A 20,154-nucleotide genomic window follows, 5' to 3' on the forward strand; every position below is an offset into this window, starting at 1 on the left:
GAGCCAAGCGCTAAAAATTCCCAGATCCCCAAACGGAAGGCATCCAAAATAAAGCTCGCAAGGGGAGCTTTTAGTGGGTGAAGAAACCTTATGGATGATGATAAAAGAAGCTACAACTTGGGGATAGCTTTGAACTGCTTTAGCTTTAGATTGCGCGGTTTTAATTTTAAAATTTTTATTTTGGGGAAATGCTTCAAGGAAGCATTATTATAATCGTCTAAAACTAGAAATTATATTCATGATAAGAAGCCCAATGAGTTGGAAACTATTTTTAGAATAGTAAAAATTAGATTCGTATCTTAAGTACATACACTTTAACTGAGGGAATTAGAAAACAAATCTGATTATCTGATTTTAAGAAATCCTTTCAATTAATCTCATTAAATAATATTGGGTTAATCTCATCGACTCGATTGATCGACAATACCTGTGACGAAATTCTATTTATATTCTCTATTCTATATCTCAAATTTAATTAAAATACAGCAATCTAAACAAAATATTTCCTAAAATAGCTTGTCAACCGCATTTTACTCCCCTTATAACGATTTACTAGTTTAAAATGAAGAGGAATAATTAATTTGGTGTATTTTTCGCTTAATTACTAGCGACCTGCTTTACTTGGAGCGGTCAATGAATTTTTCGTGACCATCAGCATCAGGCGTTCCAAAGGCAGCGCAACAAAAACGAAGGGTGGCAGAAGCAGCAGCTAGGATAAGCGACTTTCACGCCATGCCTGACCTCCTGCAATGTTAAAGGACTCAACCCCCTGGCACTCGAAACAGCTGATTGAGAGCGCCTGCTTAGAGAAAAAATCCCATTATTTCTCTATCGAACGAAAGAGAACGAAATGCTCTTTAAAAGGACTTGCTCTGAATTTAGTTAGCACTTGGCACAGATTTCTGAATGAAAATGTTGACTGAAAATCAGGGTTTCTCCTTGGAATATTTTTAGAGAATTTCCAAATAGTTTATAGATACTTGATATAAGAGTTTCCCAAACTAAAATCAAAGAAATATTTAATGGAAATTAACCAAACTGCTCTTACCTAATAATGAAATCTTGGCCCAAGTGCTCTTCGCTGTCCTTGCTCTCAGCACCTCGTGGCTTCGTCCTTCGTCCTTATTCGGTTTCGGTTTTTGGTGCCTGCCTCACTCGCTTCCCAGTTTCGTTTGGGGATTCTGATTCTGGTTCAGCTTTCAGTTCGAATTCGTGCGTCGGCCGGTCGAGTTGTGTGCCAAACGCTCGGCACCTGTCGCCAACAACACGTGTTGCGTTCCACTTGCGCTGCGCGTCTCCTTCGCGTCACACCCCGCGTACACCGCGGCGTATACGTTACGTTACGCATTGTGGTGCAGCCAAAGGCGAAATAATATCTGATTATTATAGTTATGTGAGCCGGAGAGTGGAGAGTGCCTAAAAAGCCAGAATTTCACAAGCACCAGCAGTGATTTAACTCATATTAAATTGTTGAAAAAAAGTACGGAAAAATAGAGTGAACTTGTGGGCCATAAGAATGATAAATTGTTTGCCCAGTTTTGGTAAGAAACTCAATACGACTAGGATTTTATTAATATTAAGGATTGTAGGAAAATTTAAGTTCAATTAGGTAATGTTTTTAAGCAGAAACATTTAAGGGTATGTATTTTATATGATTTGTATTTAATGATGAATTTAGTTGTTCCAAAAAAATAAAGTATAATATATATGAAATGGAACATAATTTAGGTTTTTATAATAACAACCAATAAAAAGAAATAAATTAAATTTTTTAATCAATATAATCACTTACATTTTTGTAACCAAAGTAATTTAATAATTAATTTTGGAAAGATTTTACATGACTGATTTTTATGGCAGGTTACCAGACCTTAATATCATGTTTTTTCATATAATTTACTCAAATTTTGTTTTAGAAGTATTTATTTCTCTTCTCTTTAAATCTGCTTGAACATAGCAGAATTTTCTATCTAAAATTTAAGTAGAAATGTAGGATCCTTTTATCTTCAACTAGAAAGTACCCAAAAAAAGCGAAAGAATGTGTGCAGCTAAGAATGCAAAATAGTTTTTCCGGCTTTTGCTGAGTATTCAGTGTACATACGAATATGGGTTTCATATGCAGATTTCTGCCCTCCAGAGTCATAATATTGAGCAATTGATGAGAGCGCGTTTAGCTTGGCTTTGTGGCATTTGGCTCATTAATATGCGGCAGGCGACACAAAACACACCCCCTTGCCACTCCCGCCCTCCAATACACACACTCGGAAAATCCTCCCCCTCCTCTGGATTTGTGTCTGTGTTTTGTCTCGTCCTCATCTGCATTTGCCCCGAAATGAGAATGAGAATGAGTATCCTATAACCGACTGAGCAGCATCCTGGCTGCTGATGATAATGTTGATTCCTGCCTTCCGCAACAATTTGCTTTGAACTTTATCCGTCCTCTTTACACCCCCTGCCCCCTTTGGCCACGCCCCTGGAGCTACAGCTACGGCTATCCGTAAACCCAAAATTTAACCCAGACTCCGGCTCACATTTCTCTAGCTTTTGTTGTGGCATTTATAAATGCTTCTTACCTTTGGCTCGTCTCATTTTTAGTCTTGGTCTTGGGACAAAGTGTTTATGGTCTCTGGCAGTTTGAATTTTGTGGCTTGGACCAAGAATCTCTCTTGAAATGGTACAAATTGCGTTTTCCGAGTATTTGTCAGTCCAGATTGGCAAAGCTATTCCGAGAATGAGTTCAATTAAATGCTGAACGTAATTTCTATGACGCACTTTGCGATTGGAAATTAATTACTTTCTACACAATTTCCTAAGATATTTGATTGGAATTTTCGGCAAAAATGTTTTTGGGGAAAACGACCACAATATTTATTTTTATATTTCATTTTGGAAAAGTATTGCCTTGAATGTAAAAACAGATTATTTAATTTTATTGTTAATATAAGTAATTGAACTATTTTATATTTTTTTATATTTATATTTCAAGCTTTTAAAGTATTTTAATACAGAAATCGCTCTTTAATTTTTTGCTCTACCTCTCATTATTTGGACATCTGTTGTGCGATTCGTTGGCTGATTACTTGTGGCATTCCACAACATATGTCGTTTTATTTTCGGGTCAGAACTTTTTTTAAGGGCTTCATTTGATTCTTACGCCTGCAATTGGCTTCAACTCGAGCATAAATTATGCACACAAAAAGGAAAAGGAGAAATAAAAACAATAAATGGGAGACCTGAAAGCGAAGGTCGAGGCAAATCAAACAAATGGCAAGAAACATGAAAATGTTGTAAAATAATTTCAATTCATTCTAAGGCCATTCCGCATGCCTCTGGGCCGGTTGTCATTCCGTTGGCACGGGTATTTGTGCGGTTTGTTGTTGCCGCTTTTCCGGTCCTCGAAAAAATCCCATTGAATTTTCCCTGTTCAGTTTCGCTTGTTTACGGACCAACCGGAATGTGCGTAGAACGAGAGAAACACAATATACCGAAACAAACACAGAGATCCTTGTTAAAGTTTGATTATATTCCTTTTGTATTTCTAATTTAATTTTATTTCGCCATATGAGTCCCATTTTGCCTCCAAGCGTCCGTTCTATTAATTTATGCAAATATGCATGTGGAAAAGTTTCCATATCATGAACATTTTAACAGTGTGGTATTTTGATGCTCTTAACGGCTGTGGGAAAAAAATGGCGAAAAATATAAATTTTAAGTTTCTTTATAAATGGGTCAATTGTATTGAAAGGCTTAAAAATTGCTATGGTGGTAAAATATGATACAGAGTTTCCTCCACCTGTTTAAATTTCCAACGATCATAAAAGTAAATTGTTTAAAGAATATACTCACTAAAATTAATGAGACGTAATCCCATTTTTCCCGTATCCGTAAACAGTAATTTTCTTGCTCATAGTTCTGGAAAATAATCTTCTAGGAATTAATATGTTTTTCCCCCTCCTTTTTTAAGGGGCTTTGTCTGGTCATGTGATCCGTTGCTACTACCGAGACTTCTAATGATACGTTTTATTATCCTTGTAAAATTGAATAAGCATAAACCGGAGAGAATTCCAGTATGGCCTCAAGCAACTTGAGCATTATGGGTGGGAAACCTTATCACACTCACAAATCCCCAGACCCCTTGGAACACCCAATCCTCGGAAGAAGAAAAAATTGTTTGGGTGGTTGGGTGTTTTTCGCATTGACTGTTTGCTACAATTCGCTAGTGAATGGAATTTAGAGCTGAATGAAAAGGGACTTTGGCAGGGAAGAGGGGCAGGGGCTTTGATTATAAATAACGTAAAGTAAGCGCACATGAATGCATTTTGATTGTCTGCCGTAGTTTACGGGCACGTTTCCTTTATTTTTTGCCGCTTCGGCTTCTGGAGTTGTGGGGGAAAATGGAAATGAAAATGAAAGACGACAAACTCGCCGTGCAATATCTGCTGTGGCGAAGGGGGCGTGGCGACTTCCTTAAATGGTGCACTAATGTAGAAAAGAAAAGCATTTTTATATTTATTTGCTTGCCACTTTGCATGGAAATTCCAACTGCAACGAGGACATCGCATTTCCTTACTGCAATTTTCCAACGCGCGCACTCCGGTTTCTTCTTCTAGCCAACCAGCCCACCCCCATTTTTCCCATACTTCCCTTTCGCCGCGCTTCCTTTTCTTTCCTACGTTCGTTATTTTTTTGAGGCCATACAAAATAATGTTTCCTGTTGCAATAAATGTACGATTCAGTCCCTTATACGTATATGCCATTTCCCCCGAACCCCCGCTGTTCGTTCCGTTCGCTATCCCTACGCCCATGCATGCCACTCAACAACAAAAAAGAAATGCATATATGAAATAAAGGCAGGCGCACACATTGCTCATACGCAGCGTTGCACGCAGTTATCCTTGCGCCCATTTTGTCCTCCTTCTGCAATTGTATGCCGCTCACTGTTGAACAGCAAGGAATACAATTTATTAACTTACCAGTCATATTTAATATTCCTCAATAGGGCTTAAATTACACACTACCTGATTTGCCGAGCTGTGTCTAAATCCAATTTATCGATTCTTCTGAAATCGGTTGATATAACTTATTTGTACTAAGTACAATAAACTATGTTAAAATATATTTAAATTTATTTTTGGTTAAGGTTATTAAATCCAATCAATAATATTTAGAAAATGTAACCTCCATATTTCTAACAATCAAGGACAAAACACTCATTATTATTAAGACCATAGACATTCGATGATGAACTTCCGTTTATAAAATATTTAATGCACTTTAAGTGATGCCTGATCCCAGGATTACATTACATTTTCACTTCAGCCTTTCGCTTGACTTTTCCCCAGCTGTAAGCAGGACCTCTTCAATTAAATTAAATATCCCATGTTGTGGCTCTTAATTTCGGTTTGCATGCCGCTTGTTTTAAGGCATCAATGTTTAATGAAGCGCCAAACGTTTTCGATTTCACAGACCCGACTCGACTCGACTCGACTTTTGTTTGTCGTCCTTCGACGTCCTTCGTCCTTTGCTTCCTGTTAACCCAACTGGGTCTAATTTGGCTTCCTCTCCGCTGTTGTTGTATTAATAATTCGTGCGTTGCGTTTCAGTCACGTTTTGCATGTCGCAAAATATTCGTGGCGCGTTGCCCTTGTCAATGTTGTCATTTCCTGCTCATCGTTGACTCTGTTGATTTTTGCATAATTTCTGCTTTGGCCAGATAGCTTAAGGATTGTGCCAAACAAGGCAAAAAGTGTGTATATGCTGAGGCGGAAAATCGAAGCTCGAAGAAACCGAATCCATAATCAGTTGCAGAAATGGGAGGAAATGTAGAAGCAGATAAGAGATATCAGCCCAGTTCCCTCCGTAGTGGAATGTTTTCATTTTGTTCGCAGGCATCAGAGCATGAAAATCAACATGCGGATGCCACTGGCCCCTCGCTCGCAATTCTTCTCCTATTTCCTTGTGACCTGCAGAGTGCACACCAACAGTTGGCACATGAAAATGGAAAAATAAGGGGACAAAAAAATGGAAAAAGTTCAAAATGGAACCAAGTGCTAACATAATCACAAGAAGTATACAATTTCTTGTTTAATCTTTGAGCGAAGGGGATTTTAAAGCTCACTTTATGGTTACAATAATTAAATAAAGTAGTCTATTGGGAATTTATATGGAAAATGCTTTTTACATTAACGGCATTTTTTATAATTTTTAAGCGCAATATTAAATTTTGAAATATAAATTGTATATTTATAGATTTTTTCCCACTTTTCTAAATCATAATTACTACTAGTATTGTTGACAAAGGGAAACACATCCCTTACCTATACTTATTTACCTAACCTGTGCGACTTTGCCAAGTTGGCAAAGCATTTCCATTTGCCCAGCTTACCATTTCGTTTTGGCCATTACATTGCTCCACTTCTTGGCCGAGTTTTGCGTTGAAAACTATTAAAGTAGTTTAGCTTAGTTTCCCTGTTTCGGGGCAAAACTTTAATTTCACTTTCTGGGACAAAGAATATATAAATATTTACCCACTTGGCCCGTTTCGCCAAACCAAACAGGGCTTCAATTTCTTGGGGAAATATTTAGAACTTCGCTCTCTCGATTTTCCCCTGGCTTCTTCGCTTAGTTTTCCGCCACCTGCCAGGCTCAAGCCAAAGTTTATGTCGTATGCGAATAAAAAACAACCAAAATAAAATCGTACGGATAAAGTATTTCTCTCCTCGAACTTTTCTACCGAACTGCAGGGGAAACTATTTAAATTTTCTATGATTTCTTTTTTGGGGTTCGGTGATATGCTGGCTAAAAAAGCGAAAAAAACGAATAAATGTAGAGGAAACTTTGCTATAAATAATTTTGCATTTTTATTGTGCATTTTATGCATTTTGTGCGCGATTTCGATTTGAAGTTGGGCTCTGAAATAAATATGAAAAGTTTTATTTATGTTTGTGGGGGGGCGGCAAAGCCAGGCGAGAGGCAAAAGGGGGCGTGGCTTTGGGGCTCGGTTTGTGTTCGGGGTCAGGAGCCGGGGTTATTCGGTAGCACAGCCGTGGGCGTTATATTTATGACATTTGTTTGCCAACAACTTTCAATAGCTCAATCACGCCACCCGCACATGCAATAGGCTAAACCAATTCCCCGCCTTTGAGCACCAGATGATATGGGGAAATGGAACCCCCTTTCTAGAAAGCAAAGAACGAAAGTTTGCAGATTTAAGATTGCTTAAGGTTAAAAATAATATTTCAATAGTGTCGCTGCGGCTTGTGGATATTATTTAGCAAGTTCTTTGTGCTTGAATAACGAAAGAGTTGATAGAATATTAATTTAATCTTTTTTGTGAAGATTTTACAATTGTTTTCCTGTTTATTTTGAAATTACTTTTTAAGAGACCTTTAATTTAAAATATTTAATAAAGCAAAGCAGAAAATAAATTCTGTAACATATATTTTCCTTCTAAAAATGAATAACAAAAAATGTTACTTATTTTTTTTTTCCAGCTAGAAGGCGAAACATCATCAATGTGAGTGCTGCGGATTGTGTGCTCTTCCACTAGAGCTCCGTGCCGCTCGGGGGCAATGAAATCGCGGAAGCTGCCAAAGGGCTTCGTGCTTTGTGGCCTCAACTGTTTGACCTTTGTCTACTTCCCGCTCGTCCTGCCCATCCTGCGATGCTCGGCCGGAGCGGCAGCAGGGGCGTCCGGTGCCGGTGGAGGGGGGGGCTCGAAGACCGCCGACGACTTCGACTACCGGATGCAGCGGGTGCGGAATGTCCTGAAGGAAGTGCCCCTTATCGACGGGCACAACGATCTGCCGTGGAATATCCGCAAGTTCCTGAAGAACCAGCTGAAGGACTTTCACTTTGGCGGCGACCTGCGCGAGTTGGCTCCCTGGTCGTCGAGTGCCTGGAGTCACACGGATCTGCGCCGGCTGAAGGAGGGCATGGTCTCGGCCCAGTTCTGGTCCGCCTACGCCCCCTGCTCGTCGCAGCATCTGGATGCAGTGCAGCTGACGCTGGAGCAGATCGACCTGATCCGGCGACTGGTCAACCTCTATCCGCATCACATGGCGCTGGTCACCACGGCCTCGGGCATCGAACAGACCCATCGGACAGGGAAGATCGCCAGTCTGATTGGCGTGGAGGGCGGACATGCCATCGGCACCAGTCTGAGTGTCCTGCGAATGTTCTACCAACTGGGCGCCAGATACTTGACTCTCACTCACACCTGCAATACACCTTGGTAAGTGCAGCAGAATATTGAAAAATAAATCATTAAATATCTACAAAAATTAATATCGAAAAATTACTTTAAAATATTTGTTAAGATCCTTAATTTCCAGTCTAAATCTATATTTTTTGCCGAAAATTTTCGAAAAAAAGATCAGTTTAGGGATTGTCAAACCTCGATGATCTCGTAACTAAATTCACAACCTATTGGCATTTTTTGAAAAAAATTGTGATTGTGAACCCCTTACAAAAAATGGGAAAATTGGTAAAAAAAATTTATTTTTCTTTAGTTTAGGTTGTAAGCTGCTCAAAACAGTAGTTCCTATCTTTTTAGATCCTGATTTGACCAAGTACCGAGTGAAAAACCTTTAAAATATATATTTTTTACAAAAATTTTAATCCGTATTTTTCGTCTTAAAAAATCAGTATGCTAACCTTCAAAATAAATTAATTTTATTTTTAAATTTATTTATTATTTTCCGTTTTCAGGGCGGACTGCTGCAAAGTTGACGAACCGGGAAAGTACCCGCACATAGGCGGCCTCTCGCAGTTCGGCAAGGTGAGAGTTTCACCCCAAGATAGTATAGTTCATGAAATACTAAAAAATGCCCAATTATTTATCGAACAGCTGGTGGTCAAGGAGATGAACCGACTGGGCATGATTGTTGATCTGTCGCACGTGTCGGTGCCCACGATGCTGGACGCTCTGGCGGCCTCGAGCGCCCCGCTAATATTCTCGCACTCCTCGGCGCACGCCATCTGCAACAGTTCCCGCAACGTTCCCGATCATGTCCTGCAACGCATTGTGAGTCCATTAAGGCGACATTAATTTTCGGGGGCTCACTCACATTAATCCATATACCCCAATTGCGATTCCCATTCCATATCCAATGCAGGCACTAAACGACGGTCTGGTTATGGTCGCCTTTTATCCGCATTTCGTCAGCTGCTCGGGACAGGCGACACTGCACGATGTTGTGGGTAGGTGGTGGTTTTCCATGCGGGGCTTTCCCGGCCCCTTTGCACTATTAATCTTTAAACTTGTGCTTTTCCCGTTCGCCCGCCCCTTTAGCGCATATCAACCACATAAGGGAGGTGGCCGGCATCGATCATGTGGGCATTGGAGCTGGCTACGACGGAGTCAACTTGTAAGTACGGCAACTTTTGCCCAGCGATGCACTGCGGCTTCAATTACATTTCATTTCATTTGCCAAATTATGGTCCCTTTCTCTCTATTTTCCCGACTTTCTCCGCTTTCTCTCTGCTGCTCTCCGCTTTCCACTTAAGAGTGCCCAAAGGACTGGAGGATGTGTCCAAATATCCGCATCTTTTTGCCGCCCTGCTCGAGTCTGATAAATGGTCGGAGGAGGATATTGCCAAGTTGGCTGGCAGGAATCTAATACGTGTATTCAAGAAAGTCGAAGCGGTGAGTCCACAGCACAAAAAACACATCGAAATTGCTCACTTTTCTCTGGCATTTTTCTATTGTTCAACATTCTGCCCCCGAAGGATGCTCGATACTCTGACAAAAGGGTATTTGTTTTTTTCTCAAGCCTGTCAGTTTCAAAACAGCAAAACAATTGAGAGGGAAACGTATACCTTAGTGTTTTTGAGTGATCCATAGGTTTTATAACAAAGTTCCAAAGGTTTTAGAACGGTCTTTGTTTAATAGAAAGAAAATATTTATGCCGAGAATAGCACATAAAATTCAAATTCTAAGTTAGTTGTGCCAGAAAAATATTTAAAGGTTTCATATTTCATCACATATTTTTTAAACTCGAAGTATTGGTTCTAAGCCTCTCGAAAATAGACTTTTGAGTACGCTGCAAGAGTATTAAATATTTTGTCCAGGCCTTGTTATTTTTTTGATATTTTTTCTTGGCATTAGGCGCGTACCTGACCGACTTAAAGTCGAAGCCAGTGCCCAGAACTGAACACACATTTCACAGCAAACAAACAAAGAAGTTGGAAAAAGGACATTGGTATGGTATCCTCGCCGTCTCGCTCTCTCTCTGTCCCTCTCTCGGTTGTTATTGCAGTTGGAAAATTCCTTTCGCAAGGATAAAAGGAATAATGTGGCTTTGCAATGGAATTTGCACATACTTGGAATGGAAGGATAATGGGGAAACAGGAGCTGGTAGCTGGACTCTGGAAGACTGTCCTCTGGCAGGACATTGGCTTGACGTCGAAAAGACGCAAGTTGTGAAATAATTTTAAAAGGATTTTCAAATGCTTATTCCGATATTTATACACGAGCCTGACCATCGAGGCAGCCGAAGCAACAGCTTTTCAGTCTCTAGTTTGTTTGCAGGATGCGGTCAGCTTGTTTGCCGTCTGCTCTCCGTTGCTCGGATATATACAGCTTATAGTCCTGCGAATGGGATTGGGATTTGGCTTGGCTTGGCTTGGGGATTTCTTTTTACTGCTCCACTAGCAGAATGTCTGGGCACTCCAAGCTCAAGCAGCATTCAATTTAGATCAATACGGGATGGGCCGGAGCCCCTCTCGAGGAAGCTACTCCTCGGCATTGAACGGCACTCGAGCGGCGGCTAGTGCCATTCAAAGGCTGCAAGTGGGTTTGTTTTTCAGTCCAATGGTTGGATGGCTGGATAGTTGGATGCATGAATGGGCAGATAGATGTACGGCTAAACGACGCAGACAGCACTCCAAACTGCTCATCAAAGGATGTGTGTTTACTGCTTTCGAATGGGGAAATAAAAAATGTACTTCAAATTAACTGATAGGCAAAGTGGAATGGTAATTAAATGGTCAGAAATCTCCAGTATAACGCTTAAAAATGTTTAACCGTTTTTAAATAAAAGGTAGCAGCGAAAAAAGTGATTTTTCCATTTCGTAGATAGCTATCTTAATAAGTTTCTGTAGATAGTCCCATTTATATGAAGATTATTCGGTGCTCTCTAAATCAAAATAGTTGAATAATTGCCCCTTTCATCTTGGAAACAGCCCAGTTGCTCCTTTCGGCAGAACCAATTTAAAGATTTAATATCAAAAATAAATCATACGCCCCCTGAACACTGGCCGTGCTCGTAGATTTTATTGCTCTAGCTGATTATAAAAACCTCCTTCAAGTTGCGCCCATTTGGAAACCTCCTCCCCTACCAACCCCTACAACCCTCTACCACCCCTTTTGACCAAGTTAAGAAAGAGATGCCGCAGCATTTTTTAATTTAGCCCTTGTCTCTCGCTGACTGAGAGACGACGACCCGGCAAACTTTAATCATATTCTCGCGCCATCTCCGCAGTCTCTACATTGTAATTAGTTTTAGTTGAGGGCGTCTATATAATACATAGAAATACTTAATGTCCGTTATTACAGGCCGCTCTTATGCCATTCCCATCCGCGTAATAATGGTAACAACATAAAAATAAGGCCACAAAAGTATTGCCTACTTTGCAGTCCTTGCGACTGATTAAAATCGCAGGGCTTTTATTGCGCTTTGCACTCAGCACAGCCAACCATATATACAATATATACTCTTTTCCTTTTTTGTTACTGCTGTTTATTACATGGCCATAATGCTCATTAAGAATTGTATTTTAATACGTTTCTGTTTGTTTCTGTATTTTTTTCGCTTTCCCCCTCCGTCTTTTTTTCAGCTGTTTGCGGTAAAAAGTAATTAAAAATGTTACCCAACGCCTTTTATCTTTGCCCAAAAAGCCGAGAGCATTGGAAATTAAGCCAGGCCATATACATATACTTATCCGAATGACATTTGCTTTTGTTTTGCATTCGGCCCACAGAGTCTCCAGTTCATTGAACCGAACTCGAAGTCCCCGATCCCAATCCCCATCCACCCATTTCAATTCCGACGAGCGGCGAAATAAAATACGTTATAGCCTACTTATGGACGTCGCCAAGAGCTCGGCTCGTAATGCAATTAAATAATAACGAAAAGCGGGTCAAATGTTCAATTATTAGAAGCTTAATGCTGTTTTGGGTTGGGTGAGTGTGTGTGTTTCTGTACCCAGGGGAGGACTCGGTCGGTCATGGCTGTGATAATTAAGCAAGTCATAGAAATTAGGCAAAAGGCCATTTTAATGATTGCCATCTCTCGCACAAACGCTCCAAAGAACATGTATACCATATATATGCCCGGGACCAGCACATATATAATACCCTTTTAGGCTGGACACGCACTCGCTCAAAATTCAAAGCGGCGCGTTCTTGTAATCTCTTTCGAGGGGATTTCTAGAGATTTACGAAATGGCTGGCAAATTGGTTTATTTTTGTTTTCGTATTCTAGAGAGCTACAAGATGAAATTTTCAACCAAATTTTTACGGATTTTTGCTTAAAATTGTGTGAAAGATATTTCTGTAAGCTTTAATTGTAATTTAAGAAAATTATATATTTTTTTAAATAATAAATTTTTATAATATTTTTAAAGTTACCCTTAAATTTTTTAACAAATTTCCCGAGACTTTCAGACTTTTGTTGTTTAATGCATTCTGCTTGCAAACCTTAAACCGCTCTTTAAAGATTGTCATCACTTTAAAATGATTTTATATGTCACAGTAAGTTTATGACCCCATAAATTTTAAAACATTTCAAAACTTAGAGCAAATCTCTAAGGCAGCAGAGGAAAACTAGCCAGCTCCGATCAGATTTAGCAAAAGTAACCGTTTCTGGGAACACATTTCCAAGGACATTAGGGACAACAGGGATGGCCGCAAATTTGTGGGCGTGGGAGGCGGTGGCCAGTGGATCTGTGGATCCGAGAGCCATAGCCATAGCCCATGAACATGATAATTTTCTCGACGCCAGTTTTTATCTACACAAAGGCAGCTTCGTCGGGGGCAAAGAAAAGCCAAGGATTTCAGAGAGACCCCTTCCCCGGGTCCCTTTTTCCCCTTGTGTGTTCAGTGTGTTTGTGTAAATGTATCTTTTATTTTAGCCTTTTATATCTAATGCGAGAGCGAAGAACGGCATTTGGCACGACACATCGCCCAAGTGGCGGCGACGGAGGCTTCGGGATGGGCAAATGTCCCCGGCAAATGGCAGCAATTTGTGCGAGACAAATTCATTTAAATATCTTTTGCAGGCCTTGTGTGCACTGCAAAATAAAGTGATTTGAAATGGGGGTCAATCTGATCTTGTTGTAAATAAGGAGGGAAAATTCTCTGATTTATAAGATAATTATTATTACTGGAAGCACTGAAAAAAAATATATCTTAAATATATCTGAAAAAATAAAGATTGAAAAAGATTATACAATTCTGGATTATTTCATCTTTTTCCTAAAAACGTATATACATTTTTTTTTAATATATAAAAAATGTATTGTTTTAGATTCATTGCTATATTTTTTTAACATTTTCTTTCAAATATTGTAAGCCCCATCTAAATTATCTTTAAATCATCTCAGCCAAATAATCTCAACTTTTCGTGTGCTATTTTTGTGTGCGTGCTGAAAATTGTGAAAGTGTTGGCGCTGACCTTCTTACAATTGATTTGGCTTTGGGTTCTTTTAGCTGGGAAATGCGTTGCGTTGTGGTGGTGTGGGAATTCATTTTCCGCTTTGAGCTCTTCACTCAAACTGTAACTGTGAAACTGGGCTTTTCATTTTCACTGAATGGAGGGGTACGAGTGGGGGAAATCCAGCTCAAAGGCCGGAAGAGTCTAGCCAAAAGGCAAATGGCTCAAAGTTTCCATAGTTGTTGTGTTTTGGACTGTTTGTGTGTTTGTGTGATTGTGTGAGTGGGTCATGCACACAAAGTGCAATGACTGAGCCAAAGCTGACGTTTTATTGTTGTTTGTGTGGCAGGGCGCACATAAAGCCTCATAAAAAAGTCGTAAATTCGATTGTTGTATGGCAAACAAAACCCAGGAATTGGGACCAGCCGACCTAGGCCTCACCGAAGCCCTCCGAACCCCCTGAACCTCCCCCTTCAAAAGGTGTTTGGTGTTGAAAACAAAACATTTTCTCTCATTTTATTTCGTTTTTCCACCCTCCTCTCTTTTCTGGCCGCTTTTTTATGTGTTTGTGGCATTAAATGTGCTTCAACTTTTGCCAGGAATAAGAGCTGCCTGTTTGGCATTCAGATTTCGGCCTCTCTTTAAGGATTCAGGGCGCTTGTGTGCGTATGCCATGTGTGCTAGTGTGAGTTAGACATGCGGAAGGGGTTTCTCTATGAACATTTGACTCTTTGTATTCCTGTTTCTCGTGTCGGGTGACGGCATTTCCCCAAGCACTTAAAGAGAGTCAATTGCAGGAAGTTTTTAAAGTCGTCACATATTTCAAAAAGACTAAATGTGTTTGTGACATTAAGTGGTTGGCTGAAAAACATATGAAACCTGATTAAAAAATAGTATTTCCTTAATTTTTGTAGTGAAGAAAAATGTATTGCGTTTAAAAAAAGCTCATATTGCTCATCTCTCCTTTAGATTAAAGTCGTAAGGAATTTTATAAACAAAAACCCAACAATTAAATTTTCAAACATCAATATAAATCAGATTTAAAGTCCCAACAGAGCGCGTAATAAATTCTGTAAAATCCATTTGGTAATTTCCCCGCGAGTATTTACCCCAACTAATATCCAAGTCCAATTTTGTTGCCTAAGCGCCGCGCTAAAACTTGCGAACAATATTAATGCCATATGAAGAGTACACGAGAAGTTCCGAAGAAATGATTTCTGCATTTGAAAATTCAAACAAAACTTTGGCAATTACGCTAAATAACTTTTGTAAGTTGTGCCAGCTTGGCAATGGCGCGATGCAATCAATTTTCATCAATCAAATGCAGCTGTCGTCACTCCCACACACACCCACTCACCCACTGACTCACCCACGCATGCATAAATAATTATTTAATGGCTAATGGTATTTTAATCAAATCAAAATATACTTGCAATCCACTTACAGGTGCGCGATCAGATGGAACTCCTGCGAGTGGCACCCATTGATCAGTCAATTCCAGCCGAAGACATTATGGGCCGATCCTATTGTCGTTATCAAGGACCAAGAACGTGATAATTTCTCCATTTGTAAAGTTCACCTTCACCCCATCAGCATAGCGTTTCATTCATCGCAGCCCCGTGGCGAAAATGGCAAAAAATTATGTCAAGCGTACGTGTTGTAAAGTGAAACTTGTTTTAGGTTAATTGACAAAGTTTTCCTCCTCCCTGCTACTGTTGTTGTTGTTGTTTTTGTTATTGTTTGTGTGCCTGTGAGTGCGTTTGTGTGTGTGGCATGATGCTGCACAAACACATGCCCACACGCACACATTCGGAGGAAAAAACGCCGACATTTTGCAATCGCTCAGCGTCGAGCAGCTGGGCAACTGCTGTTGCAGCACTGAGAAAAAATATTATTAAATGTTATTATAATTAAACTATTTTTAGGGTCTTACCAACACAAAATTATATTAAAGAAAATATTTTTAAATTTTGTTGTTGTCCAATCCGGTCTTTAAAAATATTTTTTTAAGTTTAAAAAACTCTAAAATTTTCATTCATTTATATTTATTACTAAAATAATTTTTTTGGAGTACCAATCTTCTGTAAACGTTTTTCCTCAGTGCATACAACTTTTTGCACAGCTGGCATTGCCCATAAACAAATACAAAGTGGCAAGAGGAGACCGCCACCCACCCACAAAACCCCCCAAAGACCCCTTCTTCCCCCTTCTTCACCACATTCCCGAACTGGCCAACATTGTGTAAATATCATTGCCATGTTTATTTTTATCTCTAGCTCTAGCTCTAAGTCAGGCAAAAAAAGAGAGAAAAAGAAAGGAGGACAAGCGGAAGATTAAGAACGAGAAACAGGAAAAACCATAGCACACAAAAAGCTAGGGAAAGTAAAGCCTATAATAGCGAAAGTAAAGCACATTTAGCCTGAAATTAATAAAGCGACAAGGAAGTGGAAAGCCGAGGCTAATCACAAAAGTCAAGCTCAATGTTAGTACAGAGGGAAAATCTAATTTTTCATCGTGTATTTTTTCTATGAAAAAGTTATTGAAGTTTACAAAGAATATAGCTAATAGTTAATGAAGTAAATGTTGAATTCATATGTGCGATTTTTGCTGGGCTTTGCGGATCAGATAGCGAATGCAGTTCGTTAATCTGAATTCATTAGCCGGCACACGCACAGCAAAACGATTGAATTATAATACATTATGCGTTTAAAGAGTTTTTAATTTCGTTATTAACCTAAATGAAATTCCCATTTAATTAGTTAATTAACATTAAACATTTAATTAGCCAAGGTTTAATGCGAAATCGAGGACAACCGAAAAAAGGAATGTAATTCAATGCACGAATTGAAAATAACCACATTTTTGCATCATTTGTAAGGCTTAAATACCAATCTTTTAATCAATATTCAAGTAAAGCGATGCAATTGCAAATGAAAATGAAAATAAAAAGCAGCGAAACGGTAAACATATTGTATAATTAATAGATCCATACAAAATTCAACCCGCCAAAATTGCAAATAAGTTCACAAGCAAACCAATTAAGCGAGAAATAATATTAAATAGCAATTGTATAGAAGGCAAATGGGAAACCCTGTAAGCGCGTTTGTTCAAGAACCATTTAACTCTCATATACCTACACATACCTATATCACACACACACTCATGTATAGATATGTATCTTTAAATATTTTGTTTTAATTTAGTCATCAAATTTGCATAGACAAAAAGAGGGCCAACTCCAACTTTTTGCAGCTCAACTTATAAATTAAATTAAAATGTTTTGTTAGAAAATAAAAAGCGAAAACGTTGAAAAAATAGATCCAAATCCAAAACATATTTAATGAATAAACCGGGCGAGGGGTGGACAAAACAAAAAGGCAAAGAATAACACATGTGATCAAAACTAAAATTAAATTACAGATCTATATTATTACTACTTATATATAACTATAATTATTTAATGTTTAACAACATACAAAAACTGACAAGAACGAAATCACAAACAAATTCAACCATTTTTACTGCTGATGGAAATTGAAAACCAACTACAACTTATCGATTAAAATTAGCCTAAAATAAAGTGAGAAACTTAACTGTAACCGTATAGGAAATTACTTGAAAAATGCTGACTTCGTGAACAGTGTTTAAACACCCTGTAAATATTTGTATGAATAATGATCAAATAGTAATTGTAATTGTATGGAAAGTTGTGAATTGGAAAATAACCAAAAACAAACAAAGGATAAATAAATTAATTCATATGTGTAAATTGGAAGATGTCGTAAGTGGCCGGCAGAAAAATACCAAAACGGAATATAAATAAATTCATAAAAATTATAAAACTAACCAAGGGAATATGTATTCTTGTTGGAATATTTTGGGTAAGCAAAACGCACATTCCCCTTAAGGAAATCAGTGGATGTAAGTGAAGCTCTTCAACGACCATCAACACTTCCAGCACACTTCCACTTCCCATTGTTTTTTGTTATATTCTTATTGCGATGATAGCACTCGAAACACACATCCTGCCAGCACTCGGATTCCTCGTCCTTGCCCCAACCATTTATCTGTCTGAATTCTGTCAGGGGTTGGCTTGTCAATTCGAACGTAAAAATAAAAGGATTTGCAGTTCCAGTTTGTTTATATCAGCGCATTTTATACGCCCTAAGCTGGGGTAGATAAAACTCCCGTGCTTGCCAATGTAATTTATTTGCGCTTTGGTGGCCAAAACAGTTCAAACAGTGAGAAATCATGGAATTTATCTCCATTTTCGGTTTTTTATTTTATTCGGGGCGAAGGTCAAGCAGCTGGAATCCCGCTAGCCGCAAAACCACATAACTCAATGCTCGTAAAACTTGCAAATATTTCACATTTGTTTCATTTCTGGTCGAGGCAGTTGGGGGTGGGTGATTGGGGGTTGGGGGTGCGCTGCGAGCGTTAAAAAACTATGCATCAAACGAAACGAAATGTGTGTTTTACATAAAATTTCAATTAAATGAAATAAAGTTTCGGTTTTCGGGACTCGTCCTTGGCACTAAAAGGACCCGATTGCCGGAGGGCTGGCAGCGCACGTCTCGTTTAAATCATCTCGCTGGCAGCTGGTGGCAACAACTTTTGTTAAACATTTGTTACCAGCAGCAGCAGCAGCCATACCACTGGCAGCAGCCCCAACAGCCATCACTTACCAGTGGAAACTAATAAAAGTAATAAAAACCGAGTGCGGATAAATCGAACCAGAGTGAAGCGAAACGAAAGCCAAGTACGTATTATGGCTGTGGATGAAGTGGGATAAGTCCTCTTACATAAAAAAATATTTAAAATAATCTGTTAAATACAGATACTTACTGAAGCTAAAATGGATTTTTTATTCCACTCAATAGTTTATGAAAATATTTTTTATTCATTCTCTTACCCTTTTCTACAAATACTTTGTTTTCAGTTAAATTTCCACACACAATGGCAACCCTGTTAAATTATTATGGCATTAATTTTGATTTGACATCCCGAAATACTTGGCGCACTAGTTCCACTCGAAATCCTCTTAAAATAAATCTGGACTTGCCAACCCCGAAAGTACCAAAAATATGAAAGCAAAAAACCTCAGCAATAATAAATAAATATAAAAAAGAAGGATGTGAGTGAGGGTGGGGCCGGAAAGAAAAATAGCAAAGTGAAATAAAAAAATCATACTAAACATTTTCGTTTAGTTTCCAATGACGGTTTGCTGACCCACCCACTGAACCACCCTGCCACCCACCACCACCGCAAACAATGTTGCCGCCTTATCCCGACTTTTGGTGCCACCTCCGCCTTTTCCCCAAGAAGTGCCACCAAAAAGGATTGCTCTACGCCATAAATTGTTGTATTTTATTGTCCAATTTCTTTTATTATTTCTCTGTGTTTCTTTTTGCCTTCTATGGTTTTTTCCGCGCTGTGTTGCTTATGCTTCATCTAGTGCTTCGTTTCAAGTTTTTTTCGGGCACTTTGAGCCACATGCTGAGTTGTCCCGGTCAACTGGACCAAGAACAGGACCACCCCGTTCAAACTTGGCCGACATTTTCATTGTCGTTGCTGGAAAATTGTTTTTCAAATATAAAATATAAGCACAGGCACGCGCACACTGAAACAGATTCTGTATAGTGCGTACAATAATATCACTTGTAAATATATAAGCTCAACTTGCAAAAAAGATCAAATGCAAAATAGAATAAAACAATTTCCCCGAAATTATATTTAAATTTAGTATGCCGAAAATAATACATAAACAATATTTTCCCTGAGTGCAAGCAAACAAACGATTATATTTTGAATTATTAAATGGACACAAGGATTGCAGAAAAAGTGGCCATGGAAGGATTGTTTTGTTTTTTTCCGGCTGCCAGTTAAACAATTAAGAAATTCCTGAAATATTCAGAGTGTCAGTGCACAACAACTCAACCTTCCTTGGCCTTGCTGCAGTTGAAGTGGAAAGTGCAGAACAGCAGGTGAAAATGTCTTCTTTAGGACTGTGAAAAGTTAAAACGAAAAGTGGTCATGCTGTGGAGTGGAGGGGACAAAAGAGGGAAAACTGAAAATGAAAATCGTACAAATCGAATGGAATTTGAACGGGGAGAAAAAGTAAACTGTATGCGATTTCATTTCGTCCAACAATGCGTATGCGTAACGCGGCAAACATTTTAATGAGCGTTTGCATAACAAATGCGGTTTTCCACATTCGTTCAACCAGAGAAATACCACCCAGAAAAAACCACAGGACGCCCACTCCCCATCTCTTAGACGGCAGAATTTCGATACAAACTGAAACTGAGTAACTGTTACATGCAATTATATTTAATGATGATGTTTATTGTGTAATACACTCACCCACATGGCGCTCTTTGATTGTTATGATGATGAAGCGACGATGATGATGGTATCATGATTTTTCCATCACTTCGCCCCCGCCCAAAAGCCCATTTCAATTTAAAGAATTGATTTTGTATTAAGTAAATTGAATAAT

General features: G+C 38.9%; 1 protein-coding gene across 1 annotated transcript; it reads left to right on the forward strand.

Moving 5' to 3' along the window:
* Window positions 1–1,420: 1,420 nt before the first annotated feature.
* LOC108067054 (dipeptidase 1) lies at window positions 1,421–15,637 on the forward strand. The gene is made up of 8 exons (XM_017155874.3): window positions 1,421–1,541; window positions 7,494–8,233; window positions 8,710–8,779; window positions 8,849–9,025; window positions 9,117–9,201; window positions 9,293–9,368; window positions 9,508–9,646; window positions 15,102–15,637. Exons 2-8 carry the CDS (start codon window positions 7,572–7,574, stop codon window positions 15,207–15,209), a joined length of 1,317 nt encoding a protein of 438 aa, XP_017011363.3. The 5' UTR covers window positions 1,421–1,541; window positions 7,494–7,571; the 3' UTR covers window positions 15,210–15,637.
* The last annotated feature ends 4,517 nt before the right edge of the window (window positions 15,638–20,154 follow it).

The sequence above is a fragment of the Drosophila takahashii genome, chromosome 3R, assembly GCF_030179915.1.
Source record: "Drosophila takahashii strain IR98-3 E-12201 chromosome 3R, DtakHiC1v2, whole genome shotgun sequence".
NCBI lineage: Eukaryota > Metazoa > Arthropoda > Insecta > Diptera > Drosophilidae > Drosophila > Drosophila takahashii.